This window comes from Prionailurus viverrinus, chromosome C2, assembly GCF_022837055.1.
Source record: "Prionailurus viverrinus isolate Anna chromosome C2, UM_Priviv_1.0, whole genome shotgun sequence".
Classification (NCBI taxonomy): domain Eukaryota; kingdom Metazoa; phylum Chordata; class Mammalia; order Carnivora; family Felidae; genus Prionailurus; species Prionailurus viverrinus.
This window is the reverse complement of record NC_062569.1, coordinates 133,561,970-133,583,977: the sequence shown is the minus strand read 5'-3', so window position 1 is coordinate 133,583,977 and position 22,008 is coordinate 133,561,970. Positions and strand designations below refer to the sequence as shown.

The 22,008-nt window shown below is 38.7% G+C and overlaps 1 protein-coding gene across 2 annotated transcripts in view; it reads right to left on the bottom strand.

The window, feature by feature from the left end:
- Positions 1-22,008, bottom strand: part of CXADR (CXADR Ig-like cell adhesion molecule) — a 57,356-nt gene that overhangs the window by 13,362 nt on the left and 21,986 nt on the right. Inside the window, exons 2-7 of one of the 2 annotated variants that reach the window (XM_047875546.1) lie at positions 19,191-19,357; positions 14,918-15,122; positions 8,425-8,580; positions 6,930-7,052; positions 6,264-6,402; positions 4,568-4,751 (exon numbers count right to left, since the gene is read on the bottom strand). In XM_047875546.1, coding sequence (XP_047731502.1) covers positions 4,568-4,751; positions 6,264-6,402; positions 6,930-7,052; positions 8,425-8,580; positions 14,918-15,122; positions 19,191-19,357 — 974 coding nt within the window. Of the gene's footprint in view, positions 1-466; positions 4,752-6,263; positions 6,403-6,929; positions 7,053-8,424; positions 8,581-14,917; positions 15,123-19,190; positions 19,358-22,008 lie in introns of those variants that run through there. The other variant, XM_047875545.1, reaches the window with a different exon arrangement.

Here is a 22,008-nt window from a genome sequence, read left to right as displayed (position 1 = left end):
AAAGGATCATCCAGTCCAAATGCTACAAGTGGGAAGATCGAAAAACCCTGCACTAAACAAAACATTCCTAAGTGTCTTCTTACAGAGGTATTACTACCTCATTCTGTTTCCTGTAGTCACTGCTTAGAATCAATGAACCATAACTAGCTGTGTATGTACTTAATGCTACTCTTGGAGTACTCAAATTTGAGTTCATGCTCCAAACTGTGAACTGATCACAAACTCTGTGGAGGCTTCAACCCCAAATATTACATTATGCTATATGCTGTCATGAAAATGCACAGAGTGGGGAAAGAGAAGTATGTTTGACATGTTTTCATGAAGTGTGATAGTCTGATCTTTATTCTGTTCAATAAAGGATGCAAGGAGGGGAGGAGAAAAGGAAACCCTGAGGAATAGCATTATTGAAGTTTTATAAAGTAGACATTTCTCAAGAGGCACAATGAAGCCACACGAGGCAGAAAACTGCTTTCTTCATTTTATTTCAAAAGTACACAAGGTCACAAAACTAGAGCAAGTTTTTGTTTTTTTAAAAACAAATTTTGTTCTTACAAATTTCAAAATCTGCACCATTGGATACTTAAGCCAGAAACTTTAAATACAAAATCACTTTTGAAACTGACACTTATCAATTCTCTACTTGCATATGTGAAGTGTCAAAATATTTTTTATCAGTAGTACAGGTGTATTTATCACAAAAGTTCACAGTTAGGAATGAGAGTAAGTGAATAAATTGTGGTTCTCTTAACACTTCCCATTGAATAAATTAGCAGAAAACAGAGTTCTCTGATTGGAGCTTTTGGTGTTCGTGACCAAAGCCAAATCCAACGGACATCATCACACTTTTAAAATTACAAAATAAGGTATTTTTTAAACTTGATTTTAAATAATTTTAAATAATAATTTTAGTAACTTTAATATGAGATTAGATGAAGCAAAATATTTGTTGATATCTATAAGATAAACAGAACCACAATTCACAAATTTATTATTTTTCCCTGCTTCTGTAACACTGTAGAATTTGTGCTCAGTTATAGACCTTTTTTAGTGTCAAAACAGGCAAATGAATAAAAAATCCAACTGCAGAATGTGTTGCCTCTATTCCAAGTCTAAAGGCATTTGAAATACTAAAACTTGCCCAGAACATTTATACTACTAAACACATGGCTATTATAAAGATATATGTACATATATATATATATATAATGTCACAAGCCACTAAAAAGTTAAAATTGTGCCAACATTTTCTACAACTACTCCTTACATCAAAGCATTAACCACATAAATTTTTTTTTCTGTTCACACTGGAATAAGGCATCTGACAGCCCTAAACACTGTGGAAATTGAAGAGATTAGAAAAAAAAACTTTAAACATTCATAGAACTTCAAATTTACATGCCACACGCACACAAAAAGACAAAACAGTTATTTTAAGAAGTCATACATTATAGAATTTGATATCCAACTTCATGCAGCAAGTTCTTTTTATATTTAATCACGTTTACTTGCCCCTTCACTTGCTCCAAACTTCCAGAACTCAATCTTAAAAATTATTTTTAACAAAAGTCAACTATTTCTTCATATCCATAATCTAACTGCATTTCTTCATTTAACCCCCCCCCCCCCCAGACATACTTAGGCTCTGTTTCCATTGTAACAACTCCATGGTAGATAGCCCAAATTTAAAGGAAGTTATTCGCCTGGAATAACTGGTCAGTGTCTTCAGTAAGAAATTGTGGGGGTTCTCTAACGGGAATACTGCTAAGATTGCCAAAAAGAAAAAGAAAACCAGTAAACTACATATTTAAAGCACAGAACTCATACTCTACACTTTCGTTTCTTTTCAAATGATTCAAATGGAACTGAAAAAGATGGTGTCCAGTCTTTCAAGGGTACAGTAGAATCAACCTGTTTGTCTTCACAGATGCAGTGCCCATCTTGACAGACACTGGCTTTCTGATGGAAACGCACGAATTACAGTTTTTGGCTGAACTGCTTGGTGATTACCAATAGTAAAGAACAAATACCCGATCTCTAGTTCAACTGAATTATCACTGAGAATTATCTGGGAAGTTATCAGTACCATCCGACTTTTGGATTAGACTGAAATTTACAATGAGAGCAGCTGGAGAACTAAGTCTCAAACTGAATTCTGTCCTTGAAATTTAATCACACCCGGCAAGTCTTTTTATTTTCAGGTCACGCAACTGATGTTTTTACAAGCTCCATTCTCAGGTTGTAGGTGGTATGGACTTTACTTATAGCCAAATCCTACACTAGAAAGTCTTACATGTCCACCTATTATGGTAATTCCTACTTAGACTGACTGACACTGTATGAAAACTGGTAACAGGAAGGACCAGATTTTTTTTTTTATTAATTGAACTTTGTGATCTGTTATTTATTCTTATACTATCTTATAAGTTTTATCATATAAAACAGGCCAGACATCTGGCATTCAAAAATAGCTACTGTTATAAAACCATAAACACAAAGAGTGTTGGGGGTGTTGAAGTTTTAAAATCTTTATGAATAACACAGTTAAGCTGCACCCAAAAAGAATAGAGAAGAGGAGGCAAGATTCAAAGTATGAAAAGAGAAACGTGTCACAGTGATGTGTTTTTTAGGAACAGTACCTTCACCTCTAAGCACCTTTCAGGTGATAGCTAGCTCATAGGCACCAGAAATTCATAATAAAAATTAAATTACCCAAAGGCACAGATGAAAATGTTAACACAAGTATAAAAGCAATATTATGTAGGGTTAAAAACCTACCTAAAAAAAATGCTTCCAAATATATAAAACTATACACTAATCCATTACACAGACATTCAGCTTAAGTTCACCATTAATTATAAAGTATACACCGTATTCTGCCTAATCTCAAATTCATACCAACATTAATTTATAATGTAGCATTTACCACCACAGCACCCAAAGAGATCTACAGAAACCAACTCCCTACCAAAATCTAGGGAAAAGGTTTTAGAGCTAGTGAAATATTTATTGCAAACCTTATTTACTATAAAAGAAAACTGTTGGCTCATTTGACTATATCCACACTCCCTCACAATCTTAAGGGAAATACAAGAAATTCACTTTCTTCTACTACCACAGTATTTAACACATTTGGCAGTTAAGAGTATACCTTTTACTCCTTTTCCTTTCATTTCTTGCTTTTTATTAAGAATAAATCACTTTCACAAAACTAAGGCTCATTCTTTTCAAAGCTCACCTTCATTTTCTGCAACTACACAGACATGTTGGCCATACAAGAGCAGCTATGCACCCTCCCAAGTCTGAAATACAGAATTGATGGAGGACACTTACTAGCTTAAAATTATTTCATCTTCTGAGTCTAGAAAGAAAATATCCTCCGGGGACTAAATTCAAGTGGGTAAATTTAGGATTACATGTTTCTAGAACACATAATATGCAATACCAACCACAAAGCTCACCCCCCACGCCCCCGCCAAAAACAACCACACTGAACCAACCAGGTAAAAAATGCTTTTAAATTTGGAACCCATAATTAGGGAATTTCAAACTGTTAATACATGAGCCATAATTTTTGTTACAAAAATATCTTGTCCAGGGCTAGTATTTAGTTGCAACTGCAAAATATTCCATCCTGTTTCTGGCTGGTCATTGTTCTGAAGACCATGATAGGCCTCAAGGCCCTCGGATTACTCCTCAACAGAACCCATACTCACTATTGCACCCCTAACTAGTGTCATTGCTGTATGTAGCTGACAGCAAATTTTCTAAACAAATCAGAGAGATGCTCCATTATTTTAGCATATAAAAGAGCTTACTGCGTCCCTGTTGCCTATAGCAGTCTATCAACTAGTTAAGAAATCATTTCATAGACAAGGTTTATGAATGATTCTGAAGTAAAAGTAGCAATTTCTAGAATACTGTACTGTTTTCTACGTTATTAGAAGGATTTCAAACTCATATTTAAATGACTTTTCTAAGAAGCTATAAAAAGAACAAACATAAATGTATCATAAATATTTTTGCCATGAATGTTTCTTTATCAACTTGGAGGGAACTATCTGATCACAAATTGAGAAAAGCAATCTAAAAATAATGGTAGAAAAAAGTAAGTACCACTTTCAGATGATTCAAGTATCAACTCGGAGTGCATGTAAGTTCACCAATTTCTTCACCTATGATTTCATATTCAAAGTGCTATATTTTAAGTATTAATATTTAGAAATCTTATCAAATCAATCTAAAGGAAATTTTTTTCAGATGGTGAATGTCTTTAGTGACTTCAATGCCTTTACTATTTCAATAACCAAACATAACTTTTATTATTTTTTTTTCCCCAAACAAAACTTTTTAAAGTATAACTCTCAGTTTCCAGTTAACTTCTTTTTGATCTATTTTGAGGCTGGTAGCAGAATTTAAAACAGAACTGGCTTCCCTATCTGAAGAGAAGGAAAGAGAGATGGAAAGCCTGGATGAAAGCACAGAGGCTCTATACTATAGACCCATCCTTGCTCTGTGCTGGAATCATCACAGGCACCGCTCCCATCCTACTTAGATTAGGGGCCGCTACCTTGGCAGGTGGGAGAGTCGGACTCTGAGGAGTGCGTTCAAAGTCTTCACTTGGTACTTGGTTATACTGAGTCTTGGAATATCCTTCCATGTTGGAAGGAGACATGGATCCCAGGGACGAGTGATTGCTGCCGATGTAGCTCCTGGCAGTGGATGTGCGGCTCTTTGGAGGAGGCACGTCTTCCCTAGAAAGCAAAGATCCCAACACAAGGTCAAAGAACAAGTTTCTAAAAACCTACAGTTATATAAGCTGTGAAAAATGGACAGGAGTGAGAAAAGATCCTCTAAGTACCAGGTATATAAAACTGTGTGTGACACAAATAAAGCAAGCACAGTAAGGTACAATGTCATGAACTGTGCTTTTGTCCAAAATCTATCATTTACAGAGTGTATACCTCCACAGAAAAATGTAATTTACAAAAATGTATGTTTCTATAATGTTGTCTTATAAGGAACAAACCTCAAATATCTTCATACTCTACTATCACTGATTAAGATAGTCTAGAGTCAGGCAACACATTGCAGTTGATAAAGCACTAACACTCACAGATGTATTTCCACCGAAAAAAAAAAGGAAAGAAGGAAAGAAAGAAAAAAAAAACCTTTTTGTTATGAAAGTTACTTATCTAAGACCTTAGCTGAAAATTTAGCAGATTTAAATTTGCAAAAGCTGAGCATTTAGGCATAAGAATTTTCACACCAAACACTGACAAAGAATATATATGAGTACCTCTGGTGCAGTTTAAAAATACAAGTGCCCAAGGGCACCCGGGTGGCTCAGTTGGTTAAGCATCAGACTCTTGGTTTCAGCTCAGGTCATGATCTCATGGTTGTGGGATCAAGCTGGGTGTGGATGCAAAGACAGAAAGAAAGACAGAAAGGAAGGAAGTCAGGGAGGGAGGGGGGAAAGGAAGAAAAAGAAAAAAAGAAAAAGAAGAATTCAAGTGCCCAGACCCCATGCTAGACCTATCAAAATGTCAATTTATTTCCTGGATGTTATTTAGGTCATGTTATCATTTTTTAAAAAAGTTCTATAACACAATATGCACTTCTAGTTAAGATCTACTGGCTTAGAATGTTAAAAAATAAAATAATATCACATTATCAACAGTACTATAAACTACCTATGTCACTTGATACTATCAGGTCTTTCTTTTCAAACCTTACTATATGTTTGTTTTTTTTTTTTAATTTATTTTTGAGAGACAGAGAGAGATAGAGGGCAAGCAGAGAGAGGGAGACACAGAATCTGACGCACGTTCCAGGCTCTGAGCTGTCAGTACAGAGCCCATCGTGGGACTCAAACTCACGGACCGCAAGATCGTGACCTGAGCCGAAGTCGGATGCTTAACCGACTGAGCCACCCAGGCGCCCCTCATTTTTTTTTTTTTTTTTTTTTTTTTTTTAATTTCATTCCTGCACTTACTGGGAGAAGGTAGGCAGTCTAGAGATAAGTATTTTGCAGAGGCCCTTACGATAGGATTCAATATTGGGGCAGAAGGCAGGGCACAACGGAGGTTGGTGGATTCTGCACCCTCGAAATTGAAAGTAAAAGCCTTCAAATGCATTGAGGGGAAGAGCTACAGCTTTCACCCAGTTCTTAAAGTGGTAAATGCTTCAGATGGTTAAGAGGACTCATGCTTTGGAAACCAAATCAATTTAGTTTATATCACTGAAGTCTTATGTCACTTAATTACCTGATATCATGATGAACTTCCTTTTCATATTTTTCTTCTCTGCGCTTTTTACGACAGCAAAAGACGATAAAGCCAATGAGCACGAGAGCAAGCAAAATCCCTACAACAGCTCCTGCAATTGTCCCAGCTCTGTTTGAAGCTGGAACAAGATGTTAATAAGAAAATAATTAATAGTAACAAAAACCTATATCTAGTCATGTTGAAGGTAAGGATACACACTGACAGAGTTCATAGCATATATTAACTTTAAGAGACAAATTACTTAGTTTTTGGTCCAGTGGGAAAATCCACTGAAAGAACTTTTTTCTGAAATGTATAATCTATTTCAAGCATAAAAATTATAAAACTAAAAGATTTTAATATTCACAGCTATCTTGGCAGGCATATAAGAATATTCTAAATAGCTTGTGTTTATAATGGCGAAACATGGTCCGAGAGTCGATTTGACAACTCTTAGCTTCTTAATGTCATTACAGTAATGAAGATCTTATTTTGTATTTTTTTTCCTTTCCATGACTTAGAATAGCTAATCACTGAGCCACAGGGTGCTTTGCTAAAAGTTGGCATCCCTTGCCGTTAATACACACTTGCTGACTGAACCAAAGGAAGCTGTATAAAGCCCATGGAAACAAACATCATCACAACAGACAGAAAGAAGGTACTTACGAGGAACGACATCCAGGCGCAGCAGGCACTGATCAGAGCCTACTCTGTTTGTGACCGTACAGCTGTATGTCCCAGAGTACTCAGTGGTGGCATTTTTTACAGATATAACAGGTGAAGTCATTTCTAGGAGGAAAAAAAGGGTGTGTGTGTGTGTGTGTGGCAAAACCCACTTTTACAATACTGTATTGCTAAATTTTTAGTAAAGGCAAGCCCTTATGAAGCTTGACAACCCAGGTAAAAGTGAGACAAGCTGAGGGGCGCCTGGGTGGCTCAGTCGGTTAAGCGTCCGACTTCGGCTCAGGTCATGATCTCACAGTCCGTGAGTTCGAGCCCCACGTCGGGCTCTGTGCTGACAGTTCAGAGCTTGGAACCTGTTTCAGATTCTGTGTCTCCCTCTCTCTCTGACCCTCCCCGGTTCATGCTCTCTCTCTGTCTCAAAAATAAATAAACATTTAAAAAAAAAATTTTTTTTTTAAATAAAAATAAAAAAAAGTGAGACAAGCTAAACCTGGAAACAGAATAAATTGCCAGGGAGACATCTGCAGGTCTCCAGAATGCAAACACAGTTGACTCTTGGACAAGGGGGTGGGGGTTAAGCATTCTAATCCACTGCACAGTTGAAGAACAGGGTATAACTTTTGACTCCTCCAAAATGTAACTATAAGTAGCCTACTCTTGACTCTGGAAGCCTTACAGTAACAAACAGTCCATTAACACATGTTTTCTAGGTTATGTGTATTATATACCATATTCTTACAATAAATAAGCTAAAAAGAATATGTTACTAAGAAAATCATAAGGAAAATACATTTACAGTATTCTACTGTAAAAAATCCACATACAAATGGACCCGCACAGTTCAAACCTGTGTTGTTCAAGGACCAACTGTAATTGTCCCTCCAGTTCATTTGTATCACCAGTGACAGTAACCACAACTGCCTTAGCCAGGTAAGGTCTCAGCTGAGGCAGAGCCACAACAATTATAAAAAATATTGGGGCATCTGCTGGACTCAGCTGGCAGAGCATGCAACTCTTGATCTCAGGGTGCTGAGTTCAAGTTGGTTAAGCATCCAACTCTTGATTTTGGTTCAGGTCATGATCTCACAGTTCATGGGATCGAGCCCCGTGTAGGGCTCTGCACTGACAGTGTGGATCCTGCTTGGGATTCTCTCCCTCTCTCCCACTGTCTCCCTCTCTGCCCTTTCCCTGGCTCGTTTTCTCTCTCTCTCTCTCTCAAAATAAATAAACATTAATATGTGTGTGTGTGTATGAAACAAAATATTGTAATATCCTAAGCAGTGAAATCACTATAAAAATATTTTCATTAACATTATATGACACTAAGTTGTCATTATAAAACACTGAATAATTCTCATGGAATTCAGAAAAGGGAAGGTATTTGGGAATTTGAAAATATGTATACATACACACACACACCTAACCAAACTTAAGTACAAATCAAAGGCACATAGTACAACTGCAAAATCACCAGTACCTGCTAACAATGAGGCGGGCAGTTTCTGTGAGTTGGACAATTTTTGCCATTGGTATTGTAATGGAAGCGAACCTTCTTTTGGTTCACATTTTAGTTTAAAGTCACTTCCAATTTCTTCTGATCCATCAACATAACATCTTGTACCTGAAGGCTTAACTGAGAAAAGAAATGTAACTTCATGTAAGAGAACAGAATTTATGTTTACAAGGATTAAACACACAGCGTGTCGCATAACCACAGACTCATAATCATGTGGTCCTGAGTCCAGAGTTGATGGGACTGAAAGACTGTAATAGGTTATCAACACCAGTTTACTCAGCTTTATCCAAAACAAAGTAGGCAAGAATGAGCTCAGGCATCCCGGGTGGTAGCTCTGTGCACCCCCCTTTCCAAAGGGCACATTTGAAAAAAGAAAGGACGGTGCGAACAGTACCCACTTCAGACTCAAGGAAGCTTCTGCCTCCCTCCACTCCTTACCCATTCTTCTGAACTGTGTGACAGGTAGTTAGCCCTCTGGCAGAATCCACCACGTCATATCTCTCTCAGTGCTGCTACCTCACCAATCGACGGATTTATAATAAACAATGCTGATAATAGGGATACATGTGTTTACCAAAGCCAGGACCAATTAACACTGCATTTACATTAACCCCAAACTATCCAGAGTGCAGTGTTATAAAAAGGTAAACCTGAGGTTATATTCCAAGTCTCTCTAGGTAACCGTTTAAGCAGCTGCTAAACCCATTACTTTCAACTCACTCCAAACACTGGATTAACACCTTGGATTTCATACTCTTCTGTTGAACTTTTATTATGGCACAATGTACATAAAATAAAATCAACACAATTGAATCTTGTGGGATGATCAGGTTTAATGAATGTATAAGCACCACCATTAAGAACGGGTCCAATCCTTTTCCAAGCAAGTTCCCTCATGTTGAGATCTCATGCCACACCCCAAGCAGCCACTGATCAGATTTCTATCATACTATAGATTCATTCCACTTCTTACAGAGTCATATAAATGGAATAATACACATTTACCTTTTGTCGTGTTCCTTTTATTCACCGTAAGGCTTTTGAGACTGACCCATGCAGTTGCGTATATCAGTAGTTCATTCTTTTTCAATGCTGAGCTTTATCTTTTGATGGACTATAACATAAATTTGCTTATCCATTCACCTTCTAATGAACACTGTTTCCAGTTTTAGGGCCAGTGCTAAAACTCAATCAGCTAAACGGAACAGGAGAGGTGTGTAGTCTGCCACCATCAGGGTGAGTGACCCATAAGGAAGGCACTATAAGGATCCATAGCATGTCACTGGGCAAGAGAGGAGGGATTATGAAAGATTCTGAGGACGGTCTGAGAGAAGCGTGTACCTGTTCTAAATCAGATGATGTTTCTGAGGGAGGATTAGGAGAAGCAGGGATTAAACTGGAGATGAGGGCCATTTAGCAATGGAGTGCCCCAGGAAAAGAGGAGTAGTGCAAAGTGGGGGCATCATGGGGGAGGCCACAGTGGTCTCCAGTTTACTCCTGCCCCACAACCTTGGAAACTGTGTTCCCTATGAATTCTGCAGCTGGCTTTTATCAGCATCTGTCTTCCCAGCCTGATAAGTAGCACGACTGTGTTTTTCTTTTTTAGCCTGAGCTCATTTTTCTTTCAGTCCTGAATGGGCATTTATTCTTTCACTACTATCAAAATGTAAATGGATTTTACAGTTTTGTGCTATTACAAATGCTGCTTGAATAGTAGATAAATATCGATACATGTTTTCTTTTTTCTTGGTAATTTCTGGGTCATACATGGTAAATGCATGTTTAACTCAATAAAAAATGGGCAAATGGTTTTCCAAAGTTGGCCAACAGCATTGTTGGGGGGCATCTTTAAGGTTGTCAATCATGATTTCACTTCACATATTTCTTGATAATCCTTAAATTTGATTTTATTTCTCCACGCCATCTCTTACTGACTGTACTTTTTAATAAGGATCAACACATGCATTTATTTAAATGCACTGATGATTTTCCTAAGAAAATTTGTTTCTTTTTCAGATTGGTCAGTCACTCTGGGGACTACATCAATTAGACTTTCAACTCAGTCTAATGCAAATCATTTCATCCTGTGAATCTCCACTGAAATGAGCTTTATTCTCCATTTCTTCAAACTACCAAATAAACCTTTTATTACATAAACTAGCAGTAAGTGAGATATTAAAGCAATCCTTTCTACATCAAATATCTATTGGTACCAAGTATTCTAACCCTAATCTTCATCTTTTCTCCTGAAAATCTCTCTTTCCCATAAACCAACATATCCAATAACGGGCAGTTACTTAAAGTGGCTGCCACAGAGCTTGAGATCCATACTCTATATCAGAATAAGACTTCACCAACACTGGCTTCTGGGTGTCACTCTGGAGTGGTCCGCCTGCTTTCTTTCCATTGGGAAGAGAAAGTGCCAAGTCTTTTACATGCTAACCCCAACCATCATACCACAGGGAAGAAAACTCTTAATCCATGGCACTTGGCTATCCTGAAAGAAAGATAAAGAAACCACAAAGGAACACAGAAAAGTCTTGTCTTCTAATGTTTCTTTGGCCTGGAGTTCCAGGACACCTGGCCAATGTCCCCAGAACATTTGCCTCCATGATTATTAGCATAGCCAACAGTCCTTCTCAAGTAAAGGTGCATGTCTATCACCTTGCACTTGGGCAGTGTCTCAAGGTCTACTAGTGCTGTACTCCATATGTCCTGCATCATCACCCCTCCATGCTAGTGGCCTACATCAGTCTATAGGAAGAACACTCGAAATTCCTATATGGGACAGGGTATAATTTATCATCACATCATTCATCCAGGAAAGCTATTTTTGCTTGGTTCAAAATACCAGGCTTCTTGGGCTTAGATCTAGTTTGCAGTAACATGGCTAAACACAAGAAGGTCGGAACTATTGGTAAATATGAGAAATAAGCCAGCACACTAAGCACACTGTGGCAAAATCAAGATGAAAGGAAGAGCTGTGAGGACCAGGTACTGTGGCTCCCACATGGAAATGGTAGCCAGTGATTACTGGACCTACAACACCACTTCTGCCATCACAGTAAAGTTTGCCATCACAAGACTAAAGGACTTCAAAGACTAGGAGACCAGGGGTGCCTGGGTGGCTCAGTCAGTTGAGTGTCAGAGTCTTGATTTTGGTTTAGGTCATAATCTCATGGTTCATGAGTTCAAGCCCCATGTCAGGGTCTGCACTGACAGCATGAAGCCTGCTTGGGAGTCTCTTTCCCTCCCTCTCTGCACCTCCCCTGCTCACTTGCTCTCTCAAAAATAAACACTATAGAAAAGAAAGATAAAAAGACCAGTAGATCAGTTTCACCATTTGAAACACCGCTAGCCTATAACAAATGGATTACTTTATGTAACAACAACAAAAATACTGAGTCCAGGTGAAGTCACACATAGAAATCAATGGGCAAAAATCTGAGGAGAAACAAGATATTTGCATAGTCTCAAAAATGGTCCCATGATACATACACATACATACATACATACATATATGTATGTATGTATGTATATATATATATTTTTTTTTAATTACAGATTTTTAAAATTTAATCCATTTTCTTATTGGAGAAACTTTTCTATAAAAGTAAAATCATTTCAAAGCAAAAAATGGAAAACAAATGCCACACTCCTTACCAATGGATTGCAAATCCCTCAGGCCCCTCAAGGCCAGTGAGCTACTCCACATGCTGGTGCACTATACACATACAGGGAATGACTGTTACTCTACTCTTCAAGACAACCCAGTCTGTTTATACCAAAGGGTCTCAATAATATGCCCTATCAGAGGTCCTATCAGAAGTTGGTAGTGATATCTGACCACCATACTAACCCTCCATCAATTCTCTTTGTTACTGAGCTACATCCACAGGAATTTTGGCATATCTGAAAGAGCTGGGCAGGCTCTGACAATGGGGCAAGCTATAGTAACACATCACCCCTCACACCTAGGCAACTAACAGTCATCCCTGTCCATGTCCACACAGCACATAGGGCTCAAGAGATAAACTCTCGTTATTCTGTGAACACCATGATGGCATCACCTCCAGATTCCCACAAGAAAATCAAGGTATTATATAGTCAAGCCTTCAAGTGAACTGAGCTCCACTGGACTAACACTCAATCTGGTCCCTAGAGGCCTCTTTGTTTTCTCTTTCTTCCAGACTATACAAACAGATTTTTCAGGAAAAGCTAACAGATAAGCTTCCATCCAACTCTTTTTTTTTTTTTAAGTTTATTTATTTAATCTCTATACCCGACATGGGGCTCAAACTCATCAGCCCAAGGATCAAGAGCCACATGCTCTTCTGACTGAGTCAGCCAGGCATCACCCCCCCCCCACTTTCAAAATTCTGATAGTTTCTCCCAGCAGCAGCCATGACTCATCTGAAAAGATGGAAGAGAAAGTTACAAGAAATTCTCCTCCAGCTCTGACACAGCCTCTCAAATCACAGTCATCCCCATTGCCCTTCAGCAATCACTTTCCTTTCTCCTCTTCTCTTCCACTTAACCCATCTCTCCCTCTCTGGTTTGGATTCACAGCTTGCCTGGCCAAGGTGATCCCCTCCAGAGCTAACAAAGACAGTTACTGTGTCAATGCTTCTCACTTACCCATCTTGAGGTGTGAGATGCTGGCTTGTGAGGTTCCTGCATGGCAGTCATGGCTGCTGTCACCAATGTGCTTAGCCACATCATGTGCCAACCATTATTACTGACCCAGGTTCCTTCTAGGACATGAGCTGCCTTTTGCTGTAATGATTCCTTAGTCAGGAACTGCAAATTCAATCCAGAACTTGGTCCGATGGGAACATACACACACTCACACACACTGTGCTTATTCACACTGCTTCTGGAAATGTGTGCCAACAAATTCTTCCCAGTGTACCTGCCCACCTCAGGGTCCACAACAAATAATTCCAATAACAAGTACAGTCTGACTGGTACATCACGGACCAGTTAAAATTCCATATATGTCTTAACACAATGCTTTCTGGAGAGCATTGTTAAAAGAAGATACACAATCAGAGTTATAATCCTAAATATACCTGCATCTGGGATAAAAGTTCAGACAAATTATTAAACTTTTACCCGCTTTCACATTTATGAAAAAGAAAGGTAACTCCATGTTTATTAAATGTAGACACAGAAAGCTAGAATTCCCAACATTACCATAGGAAACATTTTGAACTAGTGCCATTTAGGATGAAGTGCCTTTTACCAGGGCCTTGGTGTGCTACTCAAGTGGAAGACTGCCATACCAACCAAAACACCCCTGAATTTGCCACTGGAGTGCACAAAAACCCACATTCTTGTTCCTAGTCTCTACTTGCTCTGATACTCATTCTTTAGAAAAGAGGGATGTTCTAAATGAGTCTGGAATCCAATACATCAATTTTCCATCCTCCCCACATTGATCAGTTCTCTAAAACAAAAGGAATGAGGATGTGGGAGAGAACTGGCTTGATCAGTTATTTCTAGGGGTGTGCTAGGCAGTTCTAGCAATCCAAAATTCCGACATAAAGTGGGTCTCCAAGTGTAACCCAAACCAGGAGACCTTAGGTCACAAAGAAAGGGAATTTCCTGTCATAAAACAGACCTAGACAGTTGTGGTTTTCTATGTAGTAGCAGTTATACTTTTGTGTAAAGTCTACTGCGGTGTTTTAGAAGTGTATTTACGAACAATAACCTTTCAGTTTCTCGACTGGAAGGAATTAGGGGTATTTGTGCACAACCACAGAATCTGGAGAAGAATAAACATTGCAGTCTCTGAAAGTTTACTTATCTCCTTAACTGTCATGGAGACAACAAGACATCCTAGTGATCACCTGTCTAATCCCTTTACTTTAAGGATGAAAATCAGTGATCCTCAGGGAGGTTAAGTGATTATCTGATGTGTAAGGACCTTATCCCAACCTTCTACTATATTTCACTTCTCTGTTCTAAATACTCCAACCATTCATCGTAGAAATCTCACTTACTGAGTTATGTAGTTTGAAAAAAGCTTAAAGTGTCCATAACAAACACTTCTGAACTGAATGGAAAAAGATAGAGATTTAAGGATAATTAAATCCTTTTGTTTCAAAAAGGTAGGCTGAGGCCCAGGAAATGAAGAGATTCCATTTCAGTCTCAAGGCAAATCTGAGAATACAAAAAAACAAAACAAAACAAAAAAACAACAAAAAAAATCCCTCATCTCCTAATGCCTGGCTTAGGGTTCTTTTTTCATATCACGAAACTCCTTCATTTACCTTTAAACTCTTTTATGAATTTCACAAAGAAGCTAGTCACTCTTATTTTTTTTAATCCAAAAAAGTATGTTAGCTTTATGTTCTATGTTATCTGAGGACATTCGAATTCCTTCAAATGCTCCTACAGAACCATGTTGTACTACCTTCTTAACAAGTACCATTTAAAACAAATAACTTACCAAGAACTGTCAGCTGAATCTTCTTATTTCCAACACCAGGAGCTTTTTTCACTTTGCACTGATATGTGCCAATATCTGACAACTGTAAATTTGTTACATTTATTGATGCATCACCAGATTTGAGATCATTACTTGTAAAATGCACTCGTCCTTTCAGATCTTGATAGTAGTCATCATAAATTTTGTCTCCAGAATATAAAATAATCTGAAAGAAAATAAGACAGGAGGAAAAATAAACAAGCAAACCAACCCTCTGTCTCATTACAGGAGTTCTGGATATGCCACGGTACTTTCTGTAGATCAAAAAAAAATAAAAATAAAAACACAGTATTATCAGGAAACCTACAATTACTCAAATCACAGATTTAAAAAACAGATCATGGGGTGCCTGGCTGGCTCAGTCAGTGGAGCATGTGACTTTTGATCTCCGGGTTGGAAGTTCGAGCCCCATGGTGGGTGTAGAGATCACTTAGAACAGTTAAACGTCCAACTTTGACTCAGGTCATGATCTCACCATCTGAGTTCGAGCCCCACGTTGGGCTCTGTGCTGACAGCTCAGAGCCTGGAACCTGCTTCGAATTCAGTGTCTCCCTCTCTCTCCCTATCTCTCCAGCTCACACTCTGTCTCTCAAAAATAAATTTACGTTAAAAAATTTTTAAAAAAGAAAAGAAAACAGAAAGCAACTGATCCTTGAATATGGTCACACACTTTGGCATCAAACTCAAATAATAATCAGAGAACATGACTATAGTCCATATCCAGCAGGTAACTTTTATCTGAGATGTTAACTATGGGCAGTATAATCAGAAATAGTGTCATCTGTAGGAATTTCTTGATGGCAGGGATTTGGATTCTTTTCTGTATTATCACCTCCCCTGTGCAACAGCCATGCTAAGCCCACTACCTTACCCACTAGATGTTTTAACTTATATATTAAATGTCTGCATCTAGGAAGCACTCAGTATCAGTTTGTTAAGTAAGTAAAAGCAACAACTGAAAGGTCCACAGCTGACTTACTCTATAAACACAAACCATCACTGTCTTTGCTGCATCTACTTTTCACACTGACTTGTCAATAGCAACACTGTGAACTCATGAGGCTGTCCTATCTTCCTCTGCATTTAACTGACTCCCTTATTCAATCTACTCCACTCAATCCCTCGTATTTTGTTACAAACGCACCTTAATAGGCCTTTAAGGAGCATCTGACAAGGTGTCCTCACCATTAGTTATTTTGTAAACTCTTAGTATTTTCCCATGAAAACAATATTACAAGTGGTAGTTATGAAATGAAAAACTAACATTTGCCAGGCAATTTTGATTCCTCTTCACAACTCTGCCAGGGTGGTGCCACTGTCCACATTTAACCTTGAAGCTGAGGAAAGCAGTGGCTCTTAGAGATCAATTTTTGCAAAGTCACATGGCTAAGATGCAAATCAGATCCATTTGACTTGGTACTGACTTTATTAACTTTTTTGTGTCATTTTAAGCTTACAAAATCCTTATGCATATAGTATTTCAGTGATTTCTTATCACAATCCTGAGAGGTATGTGTATTTGTTCCTATTTCACACATGAGGACAGAGGCTTATGAAATGTGGGAGGCAGTACAGGATAGTGCAAAGGAGAATAAAGCGCAAGAGGGGAGTGAGAGAGACCTGAGTTCAAACCCCAACAGCTCTGTTGCTAGCTGTGTGCCCCTGGGCATGTTCCTTCAAATTTCTGGACATCCATTTCCTCTTCTTCACATGTATAATGATTCTCATTTAGGGTGTTGTTTTAAGGCTTAAATAAGTATATGTAATTGAAGTATATACAACACTGCCCAGCACACAGTAAGTGCACAGGACATGGTAACTGTTTGCAGACTAAAATCATACAAGAAACAAGGATGGTAACTTCTCCAGTCCAGTCCCCTACCATAGTGACTACTAATTTAACTGAAGTAAATAATGGCTCAGCTAACATATAATGTAACTGAAATTCTCTATCAGCATCCTCTTTTGCATCAATCTTTTCCCGTCCCTTTTACCTATCTTTTGGTTTGATTTTACTGTGTTTTAGGTTAGAGGCCAGGTTTCTAAACCCAGAAATGGACACTTAAACCCAGTCTCTAGTCTCATACTTGTCTCAAAAGTCTGTAGGTGACAAAGCTGTGCCTCCCACTCAGCACAGAAGACTTTGGGTCCTCCTTTCACAAAATACTGTGCTTCCTGGTCTCTAGATGTACCTTGTCACACAGCTTAACACCTGATTCCTAAGCCAGAAGCACTGAAGACCCGTGCTTTCCATTCATTCATGTGAACTGGGGGAGCAGGTCATGGGCTCTAAGGGGAGATGGCCTCTGCACTGGCTAGGGTGTGAGGAGTACACAGAACCTCAGGTAGAAAGAAGCCTGTGTTCGGGGTGCTGGCACTGACATGGAGGGAGAGACAAGGGACAGCAGAGCAAGACAGGGAGGTGCAGGATTTCTGGGCTAAGCAGACAAAATGAGTTAGGCTCTATTTTGCTTAGGGAGATAGAAGGAAGTTGCGGTAGCAGAATCAGGGCAGAAGTATGTGCTTGGAGGGGGTGGCCCTAGTCATTCACAACCTGGGAAAGACGTTCATTTTTTTCCTTCAGAAATACATCATGGGAAACCTGCGTGAAATTGCCAAAAACAGTAAGTATTTCACTGCACTGATACAGTCGTTAAATGGCTTAATAACCCCTTCTTTTAGATGGACCATAAATAAAAATAAATTTTCTCTTCCAAATGTATGTTACTATATTCCTCTAAATATTTACATTTATTTTTCTCTCCCTGGTCTAATAAAATGTTATTTTTAAGAATTAAATGTGTCAGTGGGAGCCTGGCTGGCTTGCCCAGTAGAGTGTACAACTCTTGATCTTGGGGTTTGTGAGTTTAAATCCCATGCTGGGGGTAGAGATTACTTTTAAAAAATAATAAAATCTTTAAACAAAATTAAGAGAATAAATAAAATTAAATGTGTCAGACAAGGCTAATAGGCAACATCCTAAGTTAGGTGAAATATTTTGGTACCATTAAAAGGCAAAGTGTGATATGTGTATTTGGAAATTAGATTATTGGGCAATTTCCCTCCTTTGTGCCACTTCTGGATTTCTAGGTTTTCTACATTAGGCTCTTAATACTTTATAATCAGAAAAAACTTCTATAGGGGAGCCTGGGTGGCTCAGTTAATTAAGTATCCGACTTCAGCTCAGGATCTTGCAGTCCATGAGTTGGAGCCCCACGTCAGGCTCTGTGCTGACTGCTCAGAGCCTGGTGCCTGCTTCAGATTCTGTGTCTCCCTCTCTCTCTGCCCCTCCCCCGCTTGTACTTTGTCTCCTCTTTCTCCCTCTCAAAAATAAACTTTAAAAAAAATTTTTTTTAAAGAAAAACTTCTATAACAATATTTTGCTATTTAATTTTTTTTAATGTAAAATTAGATATTTTATAAATTGTTCTGGTATGAAGGCTTTGCTTTCTAAGAAATTCATTACACAGGATATTTAACTTGAAGAATACAGAAAACAGACTCTGTCATAATATGTACCTACATTACATTGTTACACACGGTGACACAGGTAAGAGAATCTTTGTGTTAAAAACTGAATTCCAGGGGTGCCTGGCGGCTCAGTCAGTTGAGGGTCTGCCTTTGGCTCAGGTCATGATCTCACAGTCTGTGAGTTCAAGCTGCACGTCGGGCTCTGTGCTGATAGCTCAGAGCCCGGAGCCTGCTTCATATTATGTGCCTCCCTCTCTCTGCCCCTCCCCTGCTTGTGCTCTGTCTCTCTCTCTCAAAAAAATAAACATTAAAACAACAATAACAACACTGAATTCTAAAAAGAACAAAAACAAAAAACTGAATTCCATCCAATTCTTCACAAAGTCTAGTTTCCTCGTGGTCCCCTGGCACATTATGCATATTCCTGCCATGCATCATGCCTGCTCCATACGCTCCTCCTCCCACCATGCTGTGGCTCACACTTCGAACTCCAGATTTCAGAACATTCCTAAGTTCCTCTTCTTCCTTAAAGCTTTCTCTAAGAAAGCTTAGGCCACTTGTTATCCATTTCACTCCATTACACATGTCCTCACTTTCTGCCAGAGTGACTGCTTTCCTCCCCCATATTACAAGAGAGAGAAGTCTGGGCTTTCCTCATAGCTCTCCCCCTATCCCCACCCCCATCCATGTGATCGGCATAGTGATGGACACTTAAGACAAGTTCTAGACTTCTGGTGGGTGAGCAAGCACTTAGCAAACTTACCACTTGATCCACCTTCTGATTATCAGCCGGTGATAACAGCCACTCGATGTCCAGTGGTCCCTGGTCTTCTGGACTAAGGGTAAATTTGCAGGGCAAATAAGCAGTTTCCCCTTTGGCCTTTTCAATCATCTGATCAGGAGTAGTGATACTTAAACTTCTGGTGAAATCTGGAGAAAGAAACATGCACATGGACTAAGCATCTGCTGTTAGGCTGGTAGCATGCTCAGCATACCCCAGCTGTTCAAGAGAACAGGCTGTGATTTGGGACCAGAGTGAGGAGGTCCAAACACAGTGGTCCCCAGTTTTTAGCTTGTGCCTTGTAGAAATGGAATGCCAATATTAATAACATCTCGTTTGATAGAATTTCCTTTAAGGGCACTGTGAATCTCCCAACATTATGTGCAATACGAGTTTCTATTGGTAGAGGGTATTCTATATCCAAGTAGATGTTTTAAAAGTAAACTTAACTACAGTCTCTAAAAGGTCAATGATATCATACCAGCTCAGACTACATTAATTCAAACTTGTCACAGTGCCACAGACACACTGGGAACTCTTGCTGCTGGGGCATATGCTGATGAATTCTGACATGTTTTCCACCAAGGCTTCTTCAATTCTAAATTTTTATTAAATTAGGGGTGCCTGGCTGGCTCAGTCAGTAGAACATGCGCTCTTAATCTCTGGTTATGAGTTCAAGCCCCACAATGGGCACAGAGCTTACACAAAATAAATAAGTATTTATTTATTTGGCTCAGTTGGTTAAGCATCCGACTCTTGGTTTCAGCTCAGGTCATGATCTCACGGTTTGTGAGATCAAGGCCCATGTTGGGCTCCATACTGACAGTCTGCCTGGGATTCTCTCCCTCTCTCTCTCTCTGCCCTTCCCCCACTCTCTGTCTCTCAAAATAAATAAACTTAAAAAAAATTATGTATTTTTTAATTTACCAAATATTTGGCCTTAATATTATCTGGAAGACTTTTCTTACTGTTTCTCTCTTCCTATTTCTCTTCTGAAAAATGTCTGTCATACTTATTGTTAAAAAGACATCTTAAAATTCCATAACTTATTCTGGAATTTGTATTCTATGAAACTTCCACTTAGGTCACAGAGAATTAATAACCATTAATGGCAATATTTGAAAAGTATGTAAAAACCAAAATAAGATGTCCTAAACCCCAAACAAAAATTCCAAAACTCTTCTGAGTTTGTTAAAAAGAAATGGCTTAAACCCACTGATTTTTTTTTTTTAATGTTTATTTATTTTTGAGAGAGAGAGGTGCAGAAGCAGGGGAGAGGCAGAGAGAGATGGGGACAGAGGATCTGAAGCAGGTTCTGTGGGAGCCTGATGCAGAGCTCGAACTCAGGAAACTTGAGATCATGACCTGAGCTGAAGACAGACACTTAACCGACTGAGCCACCCAGGCACCCCCTAAACCCACTGTATCTTTGTAAGAACAGAACAAAAAGTCTCCTCTTTGCTGCAAAACTGGTACCACTTACATGCCAAAAAAAAAAAAGTTAAAAGTAAACTACAAGCAAAATGGTAGTTTCTTGATAAATATCAGAGAAAAAAAACACTGAGTTTAATAAATTCACATTTTGTTTGTCAAGAGGAAAGCAATTTTGTTCATATCAACTCACATATAAAAATAGGTTTGTTCACTAGGTAGGTCTTAGAAGATCAAAGTCTGAAAAAGCCAACAATATGATATGAAATGCAAATTTAGTATGTAAATAAACTATCACACAGAACTTATTTTTTTAAACTACTTACACTATAAAAGTTTGCACAGCACTAGTTTGTCACATCTGTTTTCCTTTTGATAACCCAACATTTTCTTGCATATAAACTTCAAGTATCAACGTATACAGAACCAGAGTTTCAAATGGTCATAACATTTGGTCCTCTCCATAACCTAACACTGACTTTCAGGGCTCAGTGATGATCTGGAAGAGGTCCTAAGCACTAAGATTATGTATGGTACATGAGACCTGCCTCTCTCTCCTTTCTTTCCCCTGCTGTGACCAACATATTAACATTTTAGAGCAAAATTAAGAATAGGGGTGGCTGGGTAGTTCAGTCAGTTAAGCATCCAACTCTTGATCTCAGCTCAGGTCTTGATCTCAGGGTCATGAGTTCAAGCCCAGCACTGGGCTCCATGCTGGGCATGGAGCCTACTTAAAAAAAAAAAAAAAGTAAGTAAATGTGAGTCCTAATTCTCCATAATGATGATTTTGATGTTGTTTTTCAAATAATAAATTCCAACAGACCAAGCCAAAATATAGAATTAAATTATTAGCCATCCCAAAATCCTTTCCATTATCCCTCAAAGAAGGTTAATGCATATCTGTCACTTACAATAAAATGCTAATAAAGTTAAAGCTAATAGATTGAGAATGAAAGAAAAGCAAGATAACACACAAGCCATTTATATTCGAGCATCATCCTAAGCTTTTAATCACATTTAAGTGCACTCCTAAAAAAGCATATTAAAACTGGACATGTACTCTACCCTCCCTTAAATCAGAGGCTGGCCTAACTCTGACCAAAAGAGTGCTGCTGTGTGAGTCCCAAGGCAAAGTCTCAAAAGATCCTGTTGCTCCCACTCTTGCCCTCAGACCCCTGCCACTAAGTGACCAAACCACACAGGAGAGAACTGAGGTTTCAACCAACAGCTGCAACCACTCAACATGCAGACACCCAGAAAACCCAGCCCCAACCTAGACCAGTTGTCTGCAGCCCTATGAGTGAGCCTAGAACTCCCTATCTCAGCACAGCCTAAAATGACGACGCCCAGGATCGTGAACTCGCACACA